This window comes from Aquarana catesbeiana, linkage group LG01, assembly GCF_042186555.1.
Source record: "Aquarana catesbeiana isolate 2022-GZ linkage group LG01, ASM4218655v1, whole genome shotgun sequence".
NCBI lineage: Eukaryota > Metazoa > Chordata > Amphibia > Anura > Ranidae > Aquarana > Aquarana catesbeiana.
Window position 1 is genome coordinate 449,587,894 of NC_133324.1, and position 16,555 is coordinate 449,604,448.

The window sequence follows — 16,555 nt, forward strand, 5'->3', positions numbered from 1 at the left end:
CATGATACAGAGTGAGATTACACCTTCTTCTCCAGCCCCCAGCAGTCTTACTCTCGAATCAATATGTTCCTCACAGATAAATTTCTCCTCCAAACGATCACTGAAGCATGCATAGGAACAATCACGTGGTCGGATCACGCGCCCATATCCATCACGCTATTCAATTGCAAAAAGACTACAAGTCATAACATTTGGAGACTAAACACGTCCCTCCTTACCAACCCATCTTTTGAGGATGAGCTTCGATCCGAGATTGAGACCTACTTTGATAATAATGTACATTCTCTTGCTGACCAATCAGTTGTTTGGCATGCGCATAAAGCTTTCTCACGGGGCCTCCTTATTAAATACGGAGCACAAGCTAAAAAACAACAAATGGCCACCACGGATACATTACTACTACAGATCAAAGCATTTAAACATGCCAATAAACAAACTCCATCTGCCAAACTATCCCTAGACCTCAAAAATCTAAGATACGACCTTAGCGAACACTTCCACAAAAAATTTGATTATTACGTTAAACGCCTTAGGCTACAATATTACTCCTCGGCCAACAAGTCAGGAGCATTCCTGGCCAAGCAACTACAAAAACACCAAGTCAATAATAAGATACAATACTTATCCAACTCCCAAGGTAAAAAAGTTCATAATGTTCTAGATATAGCGAACGAATTTAGTGCCTTTTACGCCAAACTTTACAATCTCAATGACCTAGACCAAGAAACCAAGCCAAAATTAGAGGATATAGATGCGTTTCTCTCCTCTATTCACCTTCTCTCAATATCCACCGAGCAACTAGACTCCATCTCTATGCCTTTCTCCCCCCGAGGAAGTCCACATGGCCATCAAACGATTACCCCTACACAAGGCGCCGGGACCTGATGGATTCCCAAACGAATATTACAAACACTTTTCTGACGTGATCACCCCGCACTTATGCACCACCTTTAACCAGCAAACTCATACAGGCAAAATCCCCACAGAAGCCCTCATTGTCACGATACCCAAACCAGGCAAACCCCCTGATAACCCAGCCAATTACCGTCCGATCTCACTCTTGAATACTGATACCAAAATATATGCAAAATTACTAGCCCAACGTTTATCCAAAGTCATCCCCCTCATCATTCACCAGGACCAAATCGGATTTGTACCCGGCAGGCAGGCCTCCGATGGTACCAGACGCCTTATTGATTTGATCCAATGGGTGGAACACAGTCAAACGCCTTCTCTCTTCCTCTCACTGGACGCAGAGAAGGCGTTTGACAGGGTGCACTGGACATATATGGAAAAAGTAATGTCCAAGTTCGGACTGACAGGGGACATCCTCCAGGCTATACTCAACCTTTACTCCTCCCCCAGTGCCCGTGTATGGACCTCAGGCATAATATCAGACCCCTTTCTCATCACTAATGGCACTAGGCAGGGGTGCCCACTTTCCCCCCTGATTTTTGCCATGGTGATGGAACCACTTGCGCAAGCCATTAGATCCACGCCAGCAATATCGGGCATCACTGTGGGGGATGTTGAACATAAAATTGGTCTTTACGCGGACGATGTTATTATTACCCTCACAAATCCCCGATCCTCCCTTCCCAATATCCAAAAGACTTTGGAACAGTTTAGCTCAGTCTCTCTATATAAAATAAATCACAGCAAATCCACCATGCTGAACCTAGGGATAGATTCTCAAACTTCACATTATATCTCGACAAACACACCTTTCACTTGGGCTAAAAACTCCTCGCTCCCATACCTGGGAATTCAACTAACCTTCCCAAGTAAGTCTATGCTTCAACTAAACTATGCTGCCCTACAAGAAAAGCTTCTGCGCATCTCCAAAGATATGTGTAACTATACTGTTTCTTGGGCTGGTAGAATAGCTCAAGCTAAAATGTATCTACTGCCACATATTTTATATATGTTTCGCACGCTCCCCTTACCTATGCTACCCCAACAACTGGTGCAGTTACAAGGTATACTCAATGCACACATTTAGCAACATAAACATCCCAGGCTCAAAAAAGACATTCTCTAATCTCCTGTACAAAATGGAGGAATAGGAGCCCCCAACGTCCACGCATACTACAAGGCAGTTATACTGGATCAACCAGGGGAATGGTGGTCGCCCACCTCGACCAAGACATGGACACAAATTGAAACCGTGGCTCTTAACGCAAATCCGCAGCACACCCTAATAGCTGCGCTACTTAGCTTGCAACCACATTGGCACTTCCTACTTTCGGTAACTGCAGCCATGCGAGTGTGATCGGCCATTGCCCAAAAATCCAAAGGCATACCCAAATCTATCCTTTCTAAACTACATATTCAAGCACTAGAGTTGATCTCTCCTAACTTATCCCTTAAGGCATGGATACAAAAAGGACTCACCAACCTGGGACAGTGCATTTCTACATCTGGACCATACCCATTCCCACATCTACAACAAACTTTTGACCTGCCTGCCAATACCTCTTTTTTATACATGAGGCTACGATCTATCCTCGCTAAATGTGATATCACAGTATCTGAATCCCAACTGGCTGACCTCCTGAAATTTTACAATTTCAGCAGTTAAAGGCATTGCATGGATATACAAGTTGTTGACAACGCTCTCCGAAGATCACACCTCTTCATCCATCACATTTTGGTCCACCTTCACAAACTCTCCACCAAAGCCCCCACTGTGGCACAAAGCCCTGACCATCCCTCTTCGAGCTTCAAAATGCATATCTCATTGGGAATCGACGCAAAAACTATTTCACAAGTAGTATTACACCCCAGCCAGATTGGCAAATATTTACCCAGCTACCTCCTCTCAATGCTGGAGAAACTGTACAGGAAAAGGCACCCTGCAGCACATATGGTGGGACTGCCCTAACATCCACAAGTACTGGAAGGAGGTCTTTGTCCTCATCTCACAGCTCTGCAAAATCCATTTGCCGTTATCCCCACTGGACCTCCTCCTGAGTCTTAACATCCCCAATTGGCCCAAAAATGTCAGAGTTTTGGCAACTCATATACTCATTGCAGCTCGATTAGCTCTAGCGAAAAAATGGAAAGCCTCACAACCTCCCTCTGGATCAGAACTCATCGCTCTACTAAACAACCAATTCCAAATGGAATCCACCTTTGCTAAGGCCAACATGTCCACCGCAACGTTTTGTCTCAATTGGGAACCATGGATCAATGACCCAAGAAGTACAACAATACCTTGATTCTCTCTTTTTTTTCCTTTTTTTTTATATATAAGATGAGAAATGTCTGAGGTTACTAATTTTTAATCCCCGCAGATTGCTACAACCCCTCACACCTAATATGCGCAGAACATAGGAACCCCCACACTAACCCACCGCTCTGCCTAGGGGCACACTTACCAGTTACTACTTAAGATGGGACTTAAAAATACATACTATACTAATAACAAGTAGGCCCACAAGTTGCCTTTGCTCTTCGGTTTTCAGTTTTATGTATCTAGAATGTTACTGGTTTTACTAGATACCTAGCTCTGACAGGTGGATGATTGGTGGCGTTACCTCTAGTCCCATGGCACAGTAAGTGCCCAGTTGGGGTGCCGGGGATTGGAGGTGGCGCCTTCACTCATCGAACTTCAACTTTATGACTATGTATTCGCTTTGTACATCTGTTACAGAATGACATTGTTCACTATACCATGTACTAAGCTATGTAAGTTTGCTATTTATCTCAACCCTCTGTACTGATACCCTGTGAAAAATTCAATAAACATATTGTTAAAAAAAAAAAAAAAACACACAATTTAATGCCTTCTGGCATATCATTCACATTTGCTGTCAAAAAAGCCTTGCATCTCAAAGATATTAAAAAAAAAAGAAGGATTACAATACTACTATGCATGTACTATAGAAACATATTTCTTGAGTTTTGGCTCCCCGTGTTTCCTACTAATCAACCCTTTGAACATTTCAGTAGCAATTTTTCACCTAAGCAATCCCCGCTAAGAACTACAGAGGAGAATTTAAAAGAATGTTTTAACAGTTGCAACAGAATTCTATATCAGTAGAAAGTGTGCACCTGTCAGATCTTCCATTACAAATAAAAATATTCATTTCAAGTTAATTATGGCGCTTCCGTGGATGCCTGGGCTACTAAACCTGGCTTTGATGTCAGCAGGTACATGTACAAAGTTAAAATACAAGACAGCTAGACACTAGCTGCATTTGTTCAGTAAACACAATTAAATATTTATTAATCACACTGGTAAAAGTTATATTCAAAAGAGAATACATCTCAAAATTAAAGTTTTATGGCATAGTGATGTAAAAACCCTTTTTTATTAATCTGTAAAGGAAGACCATAATAGTCAAACGGGCATAGGCCTACTACCCACCCCCAGTCAATTATCACGCAGCAACCGCTAGTGGAAACACACGGTACCCTTCCTGTTACCCCAAATGGTATGACTCAAGCTTTTCTTGTTCCATTCCATTTTATGCTTCAGAACAGAAAGCTTTAATAAAGATATTTAATCTTGTAGAACTTTGGTTCTACGTATACAAGTAACATACAACTGAAAGAAGGGATAGATGATGCAGAACTTAATTTGTGGTTATTTGCATAGAAGGTTTGTTACCATATAGCTCCAGAAAACAGAAAATTTTCCTCTTATCTCATTTTAAGCTTTAAAGTGGTTGTAAACCGCAGACATAAAAAATGAACAAAGTAAATCCCCCAAAGGTATGTACTTTTCTCAATCCAGAGCTCCAAGTGTAATTTTTGCCTGCTGCCTTGTTCCTCTGATATCAGCATGAATCACTTCTGACGAGTTTTCCTGACAGCAAGACAAAAATGATAACAGGGAGGGACCTTCAGCTGATTGACAGCCTCAGCTCTGTTTCTGTATGCTGTCTGAAGGGAGGTGTGTCCCTTCCCTCCTATCAGCTCTCAGAGCTCAGAGCTCTCCCCACTGAGCCCTGCAGAGTGTAGCTTCAGCTCCCCCCCCCTTCCTTTCTCTGACAGCTCAGGCAGCTAGATAAATTCTGCAATTTGAACGCATGTAGAGAAAAGAAGACTGCAGATAAACAGGTCAACCTATGTAGGAGGATTTGTTTAATCTCTGTGTATCACCTGAGGTCAGTCACTTCACCGGGAATATGTAAGGGTTTACAACCACTTTAAGGACAATATAGGGAAAAAAGTGAAAACCCTTGCACACCTACATTCTTAGCCATATATGATCTTCAAGCTACATTTGACACTTGTTCAATTAACCACTTCAGCCCCGGACCATTTGGCTGTCCAAAGACCGGAGCGTTTTTTGCGATTCGGCACTGCATCGCTTTAACTGACAATTGCGCGGTCTTGCAATGTGGCCCCCAAACAAAATTGATGTCCTTTTTCCCCACCAATAGAGCTTTCTTTTGGTGGTATTTGATCACCTCTGTGTTTATTTTGCGCTATAAACAAAGCGCGACAATTTTGAAAAACGCAATATTTTTTACTTTTTGCTATAATAAATATCCACAAAAAAATATATAAATTTTTATTTTTCCTCAGTTTAGGCCGATACGTATTCTTCTACATATTTTTGGTAAAAAAAAAAAAAAAAAATCGCAATAAGCGTTTACTGATTGGTTTGTGCAAAAGTTATAGTGATTAAAAAATAGGGGATAGTTTTACGGCATTTTTATTATTAGTAATGGCAGCGATCTGCGATTTTCTGCGTGACTGCGACATTATGGCGGACACAACAGACACTTTTGGCGCTATTTTGGGACCATTCACATTTATACCGCGATCAGTGTGATTAAAAATGCACTGATTACTGTGTAAATGTGACTGGCAGTGAAAGGGTTAACCACTAGGGGGCGCTGCAGGGGTTAAGTGTGTCCTAGGGAGTGATTCTAACTATGGAGGGGATGGGCTACATGTGACATGACACTAAGCTGATTGGGTACTATGCACAGCTGCACCAGACTGTGTGCACCAGTTTTAGCAAATCTCCCCCAAAGCCTGATGGCTTTAAGTATATTTTTCACTTGGAAAAGCAGCACTTCCACTATGAAAAAAATGCAGCACTTCTAGAATGAAACATTACAAACTATAGCTCCTTACAGTCAAGAAAAAGTCATTCTGTGTAATCCCCAAATTATTATAATCTGCTATTATCAACACTGACTCATCAAGTTTCTTAGCCATGTAGGTTGTAGAATGTTTAAAGGGTATAGGAAAAAAAAAAGATTAAGAACAATAAATCACCAGAGTGCTCTGGGTTTTGAAAAATGATAAAGTAACTAGGGAAGGACTGTATGTATATGCAAACTGGCATTTCACTGACCATACAAGCAAAGACTGCTATATGATCCAAATTATTTCATGGTACGTGATTTGACTACATTAATAAACTGCTAAACCTGCTAACAACATCTTGTAGCTCAGAGCGACTGAAGATTGTGTGGTAATCCTTGCTGACATTCTTTGTAGAGCTCCTGGGTTCTGTGATTTGCTGAAGCATCGTTCCAGTACAGCTGTATTTGTATATTATGAAGTCAGTTTCACCCTTTCCTCTTTTTAATCCCAAGTCACCAGTTTACACAGGCACTGCCATTGTAAAAGCTTTCCAAACTACAGCTCCTTGGCAATGCGAAGAAGCAAATAAACACAACTAATACTTGTCAGAAATCCCACGATAAATACACAAGTCCCCTTCACATGACAAGGTAAATCCTATTTTAACAGGTGGATGCACTAAATGATAGTGCCAGACTCCACAGAGAACTGCTAAAAAAAATATTGAGGCAGTGTTCGGTTACTAAATATGAACCACTGAAAATATATACTTGAAATCATTTAGATAAAAGTAAAACTTAAAAAACTATAATTTCAATTAACTGACATTATACATATATTACCAAACTGGTTTGAAAATAGTAGCAAATAGGAATGGCAGAAATGGTATAAACAGATGTGGTCTTCATGTGGTCACATTTTCAATTCAGCCTGAACAGTAAAGGTGGCTAACTATCGGTTGGACAGCTCATTTCCTCTTTAAACAAATATGGACTAATAGATAAGGCAACCAAAGTTCGCCAATGACTTAACTGCATAAGGCCAGTTTAAGGTAATTTACAAGTTGCTGGAAACTTTTGGATAAAAAGTATCTGTAAAAAAGCAAATATTGGGCAACAGGGTTTGGAAAAAACAAAAAACATATTTGGTTTGGAAAATATGTTTTACATTGCTCATCACACTTGAAAATAAACATAGAAGAGTAAAAGAGTAATAACTAAAGTGCACTCCATAATGTCACTGTTAAGTGAACAGCTAATGGCGTTTACTTTCATTGCACAGAGGACTCTGAAATGTGTATGCTGCTTGCTCAGTCAAGAGGTTAAAAGAAAATGTCAATAGCTACTATAGGATGGCCTGCACACATATCTAGCAATAATGCTGGCCTGGTGAACCACTCATAAAATATAAATACGTTATAGTTCCTAATGCTGTACCTGAGGTTCTTGAGGTGGCTTGAGTAATGCAGTGATGGTTTCTTGAAGTTTCACTTCTAGCTGACTAATATGTTGCTCCTTTTGATGTAACTGCTCAGTGAGAGCAATATTACTTTGCCGCAGTTGAGTCTCACTGGACTTAGCCATTTCATAACATGCATTTAAGTCATTATAAAGCTAACAATGAGATAAAAAAAATGATACATTTATTATTGCACTCTTGCCTTATTTTGCACACAACATCACATTCTATTTGATACTGAAAGATAATTAAAATATATACAAAATTCTACTATGCTATCTAGATTAAGTTTATGTCCGTGTTTCCAACGCTGCCCAACCTGCTAAGGATATTACAGTGGGTCCTCACTTCTTAGCCTACTTTACAATATAGCAATATAGGAAGAATTCTTGCTTGGAAATGATCTCTCCTCTGTCTGGCCAAATTCTGCATGCAGTGCACACCAGGGTGATGCTGAGGAGCTGCACCTAAGAATATGATTTAATGACTGCTATGGAAGTTTCCCACAATCACCTTGATGCATGTGCCAGGCCATGCTCCCCTTTTTAAATTTGTTACCCTTTTAAATACATATCTGTCCTGCAGAAAACACTGAAATTGGTTCTCTCAGCAACTGGTGACTCAACCAAATGTCTTGGCGTTGCCCACATTAAATAATTTGAAGGGGATTGTATATGGATCATATAGATTTAGCTCTGCCTAAACTCTAATTCTCTGATTCAAGAGAGATTAAATGACCACCGCCTATACTATACATTTAAACCCATGAAAGAATCTCATAGTATCTTTGAGATTCTTTCATGGGATCAAATGTACAGTATAGGTGGTGGTCATTTAATCTCTCTTGAATCAGAGAATTAGAGTTTAGGCAGAGCTAAATCTACATGATCCATATACAATCCCCTTCAAATGATTTCATGTGGGCAACGCCAAAACATTTGGCTGAGTCACCAGTTGCTGAGAGAACCAATTTCAGTGTTTTCTGCAAGACAGGCAAGTATTTCTGGGGTCTCTTTAACATCTGTCAAAATAAGTAAACTGTGTGTGTTAATTTGCAGTACATCAACTTTGCTGGAATAGTTTAATGTAGCTCAAGTTTTCAGTGGGCTTCCGTATTAACACTTTGCTAAAAGCTTGTTCAATACTGCAGCGAACACTACTGTTAAGAAATGTTCTAAAAAGACACTGTCAAACTGCCCATGTAGGACAAAGTGACCATATCTCTCGTTTCTGCAAAAGGGGCAACCGCTGACCCGCTTACCTGCAGTCCAACGCACCTCCTTGCTCCACCACAGTTGGCATTGAAATCGGAGGATCAGTAACATCACTCTCCAGTTCATATGACTGTGCCCAAACCTAGTGATTGGTTGTTGGGCCTGGGCATCATCACAGAGGAGCAGGTCACATGCTCCCCCGTGCCCCAAAATGCCAGGTATTCTCAAGAGCTGCAGAGGTACAAGGAGCTGAGCTGTGGGAATGCACAAGTAAAGAAAGTATAAGAGGGTCTGGAATGTCCTTTGCAGAGACACTGCCATATTTCCCTGCAAAATGTCTTACAGTGATTCTAAAGCCTTGTATTTTTTTACTTTAACCCCTTAGAGCCAGTGCCTGCCGACCCTTTAAAGGGTTTAGAATCCTGAGAGGTGGGGCAGGGCTTATGGTCATGTGACCTCTGTGATTGGCTGTCCTGGCGGTCACATGATCAGAAAGCTCCCAATTACAAACAGCCAGTAACTGTGCCGGGAGCATGCAGGGGGCAAACAGCTTGCTCTGGGGGCACTCAAGAAGGGGGAGGGGCCTGAAGGTATAAAAGGTAGAATGCAGGAGTTTAAAAAACCTTCAGCCTTTACACCCACTTTAAGCAGTCCCGGATAGCAACTGAGATTTCTGTTGATTTGTCAAGAAAAACAAACTCATTAACAGCTATGTATATTACTTGCTAATTTTAATGCTCTTCAAACTTGTGTCTACAAGCTATGATTAAACAATGTTCAAATGAAAGGTCCATGAGCCAACAATAGACAGCAAATCTGTAGGATCAATGTGCCTAAGCTAATAATGTAGCCCATGTGCAGGCACCTTTCATTATCTGCAAGTTTCTTTGGTAATCACGTATTTAATTTCTATGCAGCTGGACCCCAGCTGTACACTCACATTTACAGTATTGTTAGTTTGGTCACATTGGCATACCTGCCAGGTTATGTTTCATGAGAAACGGTCACAAATATCATAGGAGAGCATAGTCAAAGATCTTGGGAAATCTCCAAATGGCACAAAAAAAAAGAAAAGTAGGGTGCCTGATCTAACTGTGCTTGCTGTGAATGCCTGCTCCTTGTAGACCTAGTGTTTGATATTTCGCTGATATATGGACTGATATACCGGGGACAGTTCCAGCCTTGCATTTCATTTTTCTCCCCATCATTTTAATAGTTGGGTAAGACCATCAGCATTTTTATAGTCAGATCATATTAACATTTACTGAATAACCTGATAATTCTATAAATATGTATTTACATACTGTATATATTTTCGTACGTCGAGGAGGAATTCTTGGTGGTCTCTCTGATTGTCCATTATGGGGGTAACCAACAGGTTATGGACAAAGCATGTTTTTTTTTTATTATTTCTGGCTGACCATTTGTATATTGTTAGTTGGCAATGTAAGCTAAGTCACTGTTGCATGTTCATTTAATGTTAAGCACTTGTGGTGTGGTACATTTAAGAATGTATCTTGATATATGCACTTATATTTTATATATATATATATATATATATATATATATATATATATATATATGGATTTACCACCCATCTTTCCCTAATAAAGATAATTTTAAATTGAAATGCACTGGACTCAATTGGTAACAATCGGTCAAAGTCTGATTGGTTGTAAAGAATGTATAAGCATACTTTATGACATGTGCCAATAGGTGGTTCTATAGACAATGTAATAAAACTTTCTAATCAGTCTTACCATTTTATGAATGTTTTATGAAATGACAAATCAAATTTATATATTTGTTGTAGGTTTGGTTTTTTCTGGTGCCCAAAAACTCAAATTTTTTTGGACTTTATTGATTGTATTTCAAATATTGGGGATATGGCACCTTCGTCTACAACAGACTTCAGTGTGAATCCTCTAACAGTCGACAGCTCTGCCCTATTAGGTTGAACAGAGTGGAGATCATCCAGTTTTGGCTTTACAGAGTGATACAGAGCTTTGCTTCATGTGAGTAACCAATTGTCTTTTATGGGGTTTATTAAAATATTTCTTACCACACTTAGATTGCACCCTATGCTTTGTTTCTTTTTTGCGTCCGTTGGAGATTTCCCAAAATCTCAGAGAGGAGCTGGAGCTGAGGTGTATGTGGAGATTACTCTCTTGTGCCCTGGCAATTTTTACATTAGGACTTTCTCATGAACTTTTTCTGGAATATTTTAAGTTTACTAGGCACCATTTGCACCATTTAGTTTGTGTTTATTATATTTGTTATGAAATGCAAGGACATACTGTACAAAAGTATTCAACATTTCAGCAAACAGAAGTCCGTTAATGTAAAACATACTTTCTGATACGAGATGGTCTCAGTAGTGTGAGCATCTTCTTGGCTTCTTAGTACTTTCTGTGTGTCCACATTGAGTGTCTGAAGTTGCTGTATAAGCTCAGCTTGTTGTGCTGCATGCTCATTGCTTTGTTTGTAAAGTTTCTGAAGTTCCTGTAATTCTTTCCTGTCACCAACAAACAAAAACATAACAGAAGATAAAACGCATGGGCTTTCATCAAATATAGATTTGTGGTATTCTATGTAATTGAAATTACCGTATTTATCGGCGTATAAAACGCACTTTTTTCCCCTTAAAATTAGGGGAAAATTGTGGGTGCGTGTTATACTCAGAACTGCTACCTCGGAGGGTAAGGAGGGAACGAGTGCTGCCAAAATAGACAGAGCCGAGTGTACTTGGCTAGGCTCGACTCCGCTTGCAGTCACACCCAGTCGTGTCTCCTAGCCTTTACGTCCCGCAATTGGACCGGTGTTGTGTCAATCATAGGAGGCGGGCCAAGGAGCGGGACTGGGCGGGACTGCGAGACAAGCTGAATACTCAGGACATCCGGCTCTGTCTATCTCGGTGGCACAATAATGTAAAAGATTGTGCTGCAATTTTGGGCAAGGCTGCAGATGGACACTGATAAGGCTGCATTGATAGGCTTTTAAAATGCAAGTTTTTTTTCCTTAAACTTCCCTCCTAAACTTAGAGTGCGTGTTATACGCCGATAAATACTGTATATTGCAAGGCAATGCAACAGTATACCCCTGTTCTGCTAGGAAGACACCAAGATCCTCCCCATCCTGCCATTTTAATTGGCTTGACAATCCTTCCTCAAACACAAGTTATAAAATACCACCCCTGGCATATTTCTAAATGTTTATGTTCGCAGACCTCAATCTCCTACTGTGCTAAAGCAAACAGTTTACCTTCGACTGTCAAAGTGCTAAAATAAAGAGTTGGGGGTTCTCAGCTTTAATCTGTGTCTGGGAACTGCAAATACTTTTGCCACATTCAGTAAAAAATTGTAATGTTAAAGGATGAGTTTACCTTTTGGCATATGTTACACATTCCGGCTCCTGCCACCTCTCCCCCTGATATCCTCCCCTCAGTGTGACAGGGGGCAGAGGATCTTCTCCCTGCACCTGCTCTCACAATTCAAAAAAAGCACGGCCCTGTGGAGCTCCCCCCAACATGGCTCCGTCAATCGTTCACAGTTTCCTGTGAATATATGAACTAAAAGTACCATCAGACACCACGGCTTGTAGTTCTGAATGAATTGTAAGGGCAATGATGAAACCCTTGTAGTTCATTCACAAGCCCTGCAGCTTTTAAACTGATATGAAGGTGCAAGCTGAAAGCTACAGGGCTTGCCTGACATTGCACTCCTGATCCACTAATCATGGGTGCAATGCTTTCCAGGCTCTTGCAGGGAATAATAAAAAATGCACTTTTTTTTCTGCAAAAACATGTGCATTTATTAATTTTTCTAAAAAGGTGAACTTATTTAACCACTTGCCGTCCGCTATCGGCATATATCCTGCGTCAAGGCAGCTTGGCTGCGCAAACTGATGTACCTGTACGTCGGTCTGTGCATGCGAGTGTGGGTGCGCGCGCTGCAGGCCGGGGGAGCGCATGCGGTGGTCAGGCGGACTTTATGTCCGCTGGCCAACTGCGATTACGGTACAAGAAACAAGGGGGATCCCCGTTCTGACAGAGGACAACATGGAGATCTGCTGTTTCACGGATCTGGAACAGTGATCTCTGTGATGTCCCAGTAAGCCCATACCCCACACAGTTAGAACACACCCCACACAGTTAACCCCTTGATCTCCCCTTAGTGTTAACTCCTTCGCTGCCAGTGTCATTTATACATTGATCAGTGCATTTTTTTTAGCACTGATCACTGTATTGGTGTCACTAGGCCCCAAAAAGTGTCACTTAGGGTCAGATTTGTTCGCCGCAATGTTGCAGTCCCGCTAAAAATCACAGATGGCAGCCATTACCAGTAAAAAAAAATTAAAAGTCCCTAAATCTATCCCCTATTTTGTAGACGCTATAACTTTCGCTCAAACCAATATATGCTTATTGGGATTATTTTTACCAAAAATATGTAACAGAATACATATTGGCCTAAACTGATGAAGAAATTTTCTTTGGATGTGTATTATAGCAGAAAGTAAAAAAAAAAAAATCTTTTTGTTTTTTCAAAATTGGCGCTCTTTTTTTGTTTAAAGCATAAAATATAAAAACCGCTTCAGGTGTTTTTTCTTAGCCAATATAAAGAACTAGAGGGAGAAGAGGGAGAGGAAATTAGGGGTGGAGAGCTGCAGTTTGAGCAGAAAATGCCTGTAAAATGCTCAAGTCAGGAGTTTCTATTGAAGTCTATGGGGCCAAAACTGCTTGCAATCTGCCAAAAAGAAGCTGTTGTACTTTTTTGAGCTTCAGGCGTTTTGCTTCAGGCGACAGAACACTCATATGTAAACATTAAAATTAATGGGATTTGGCTTTGTTAGTGTTTTAGAGCTACAAGCAGAAAATCGCTCAGGTGTGAACGGGGCCTTGGTGCAGGCGATGGGAACGCTTCTGTGCACTTTAATGCACGTTTAGAAGTGGATATGTACAATAAGAAATTACATAATTTTCACAGGAAATTACAAAATAATTTAAAAAAAATTTTTTTTTTTTAGACCAAGGCCCCTTTCACACTGGGGCGGTAGGGGGCGTCTGCGGTAAAACAGCGCTACATTTAGCGCTGTTTTACCGCGGTATTCAGCCGCTAGCGGTGCGGTTTTAACCCCCCGCTGGCGGCCGAAAAAGGGTTAAAACCCCTCATATAGCGCGGCTATAGCCGCGGTATTACTGCGGTATAGCCGCGCTGTCCCATTGATTTCAATGGGCAGGAGCGGTTTAGGAGCAGTGAATACACCGCTCCTTCACCGCTCCAAAGAAGCGGCTGACAGGAGATTTTTTCTTCTCCTGCCAGCGCACCGCTTCAGTGTGAAAGCCCTCGGGCTTTCACACTGAACAAACAGCGGAGGCTGTTTAGGGGCGGTTTGCAGGCGCTATTTTTAGCGCAATAACGCCTGCAAACCGCCCCAGTGTGAAAGGGGTCTAATTCCTGGCAAGATGGAAGAGTCAGTATCCCTGTTTGAACCTGAGCCATTCGTCAGGATGAACCTGAGCCAATCATCAGGATGAACCTGAGCCAATCATTAGGATGAACCTGAGCCAATCATCAGGATGGTGAGGGAGCACCCCTGCATTTACGATCCACAGGATCCTCAGTACAAGAACAGAGCAAGCAAGTGGAGGGTATGGGAACATATTGCCAGCCAAACATTTACAGATTGTGAAGGATTCACTGCCAGAGTGAAAGTTGACAAAAGGCTGTTGAATCTATTGCACCTGCTTATGACAGTGTACGGTATCCCTCCCGTTTTTTTATTTATGCAAACTGGTTATTAGTATGTTTATGTGCGATAATGAAGGCATCGATTTTCCAACCCAAAATGCATAGTACAGACTAGCCAATGATTACCTGGTGGCTAGATACATTAAAAAAAAAGTATCATTTCATTTATTTTTTTTTTTTTTTTTACAGTGAAGACAATAAAAATAGAAAAGAAGCACCTCAAGAAAGCCGATGTACATTATAAGGGACTCTAAAAGGGGTTGTAAGGGCTCAAATATCCCCCCCCCAAAATAATAACCAGGTTATACTTGCTCTGTGCAATGGACTTACATACAGAAACCCCGAACCTTCTCTTCTGCCACCATAGCAAGTCGCTTGCTATGGAGGCAGACATGAGGGCTTGCACCAAGGATTTGATTGACAGCAGCGGGAGCCATCGGCTCCCATTGTTGACTCTCTGTCCTGTGAATACAGGAGAAAGCCACTACAGATGGAAACTACATTCATTTAAGTGGGGACTCAGGGACATTTCAGCTGATAAGGCGGTACCACCGGCTCTGCTGTAAGGGGCCTGGGCCTTGTCAGTTCCGGAAGAGGGCCCAGGCAGCTAACAAGTCCATTTCACAACTTTCTGTCATTCTATCACAGAGGGGCTCAGTGATCTACATGTTAGCTGCACTCCCACTCTGCTCTCTCAGTGTGACTCGTTCATGTTCCCTTCTGTTGACCTCTGATTGTAACGTATGTTTCTCTTCACTTCCTTCTTCCAGATTCTTGCCATACTTCACTCTGCTTCTCAGATATGTCCCCCATCCTCCCGATCCTTCTCCCTGATATCTCCAATTGTGTCTTGGCCTGCAGTCCTTCACTCCTGTACTCCTCGATCTGTCCGATCTTTCCTGTCTGCCCAGCCTATATAGATCTCTGTTCTCTCCTTATACCCACTCCCTCTCAAATTGCCTAGGCGATCCGAGCGAAAGTTCTCCTTCCTCCCTGTCCGCAGCCTTCTGGAACACATCACAGGTCCAAGAAGACTGCAGGACCATTTAAATAGAGTAGTGTGACATATTGAACCATAAATAGAGTAGTGTGGCTTGCGCATGCACAGTGGGAAAGCGGCCGTGAAGAAGAAAGAAACACAGCCAGCTGCCCACAGTTAGGATGTCGACACCGGGAACCCAGAGACTAGTGAAGAACTAGCCCAGGTGAGGACAGTGCTGGATGCCTGGACAGGTAAGTGTCCTTTTATTAAAAAGTCAGCGGCTACAGTATTTGTTGCTGCTGACTTTTAATTGTTTTTTTCTAGAGTGAATCCTAATTGAATTTTACTGCTAGTAAAGTTGCATTCACAACTCCAGGTCTGTGCCCTTCTCCTACCTAAAATAACCTTAAGGGCCAGTTCACACCAGATGCAGTTTTGTGCAGTTCCTTGTGCTTTTTTTCTGCACTAAAAATGCATGCACAGTGTTTTCCATGTATTCCAATAGCTCTAGTTCACACCATCCAGTCAGTTTCCGACGCAGAAACTGACTGGATGGTGTGAACTAGAGCCATTGGAATACATGGAAAACACAGTAAATGCATTTTGTGCAGAAAAAAAGCACATGGAACTGAACAGAACTGTGTCTGATGTGAACTAGCACTTAGAGTTGGTTTACACCACTTGTGGTGCAGGAATGCATGCAACAGTGGGCATTTTTCCTGCACTACAAGGAAACACACTGCCCTCTGCAGATGTGCGCAGCTGCCACAGTACCATATTGTTAGGTCCAACACACTTTTAAAAAATCATGTGTTCCTATGTATTAGGCAGCCTATTGAAATGACCAAACGGCCCTGCTCAGGGAGGTAAATGGACGATATGGTTACTGGGATATTTTTATTTTAATGAAGGGAAAGCATCAAGGTATAAAATATCTAGCCTTTAGAATTAACTTTAACCGCTTCCCGACTGCCGCACGCCGATGTACGTCTGCAGAATGGCACATGTGCGCAAAAGGGCGTACCCATACGTCCCTTCATAATTCCGGGCTGGCGCACTGTGGGAGTGTGCCCACGGGTCCCGCGGACTTGATGTCCACCGGT

General features: G+C 41.6%; 1 protein-coding gene across 2 annotated transcripts in view; it reads right to left on the minus strand.

The window, feature by feature from the left end:
• The window catches only part of CNTLN (centlein), a 584,642-nt gene that overhangs the window by 411,426 nt on the left and 156,661 nt on the right, over window positions 1–16,555 (minus strand). For both annotated transcript variants that reach the window (XM_073636639.1, XM_073636630.1), the window contains 2 exons: window positions 11,076–11,238; window positions 7,488–7,664 (listed from right to left, as the gene is read on the minus strand). In XM_073636639.1, coding sequence (XP_073492740.1) covers window positions 7,488–7,664; window positions 11,076–11,238 — 340 coding nt within the window. The remainder of the gene's footprint in view (window positions 1–7,487; window positions 7,665–11,075; window positions 11,239–16,555) is intronic.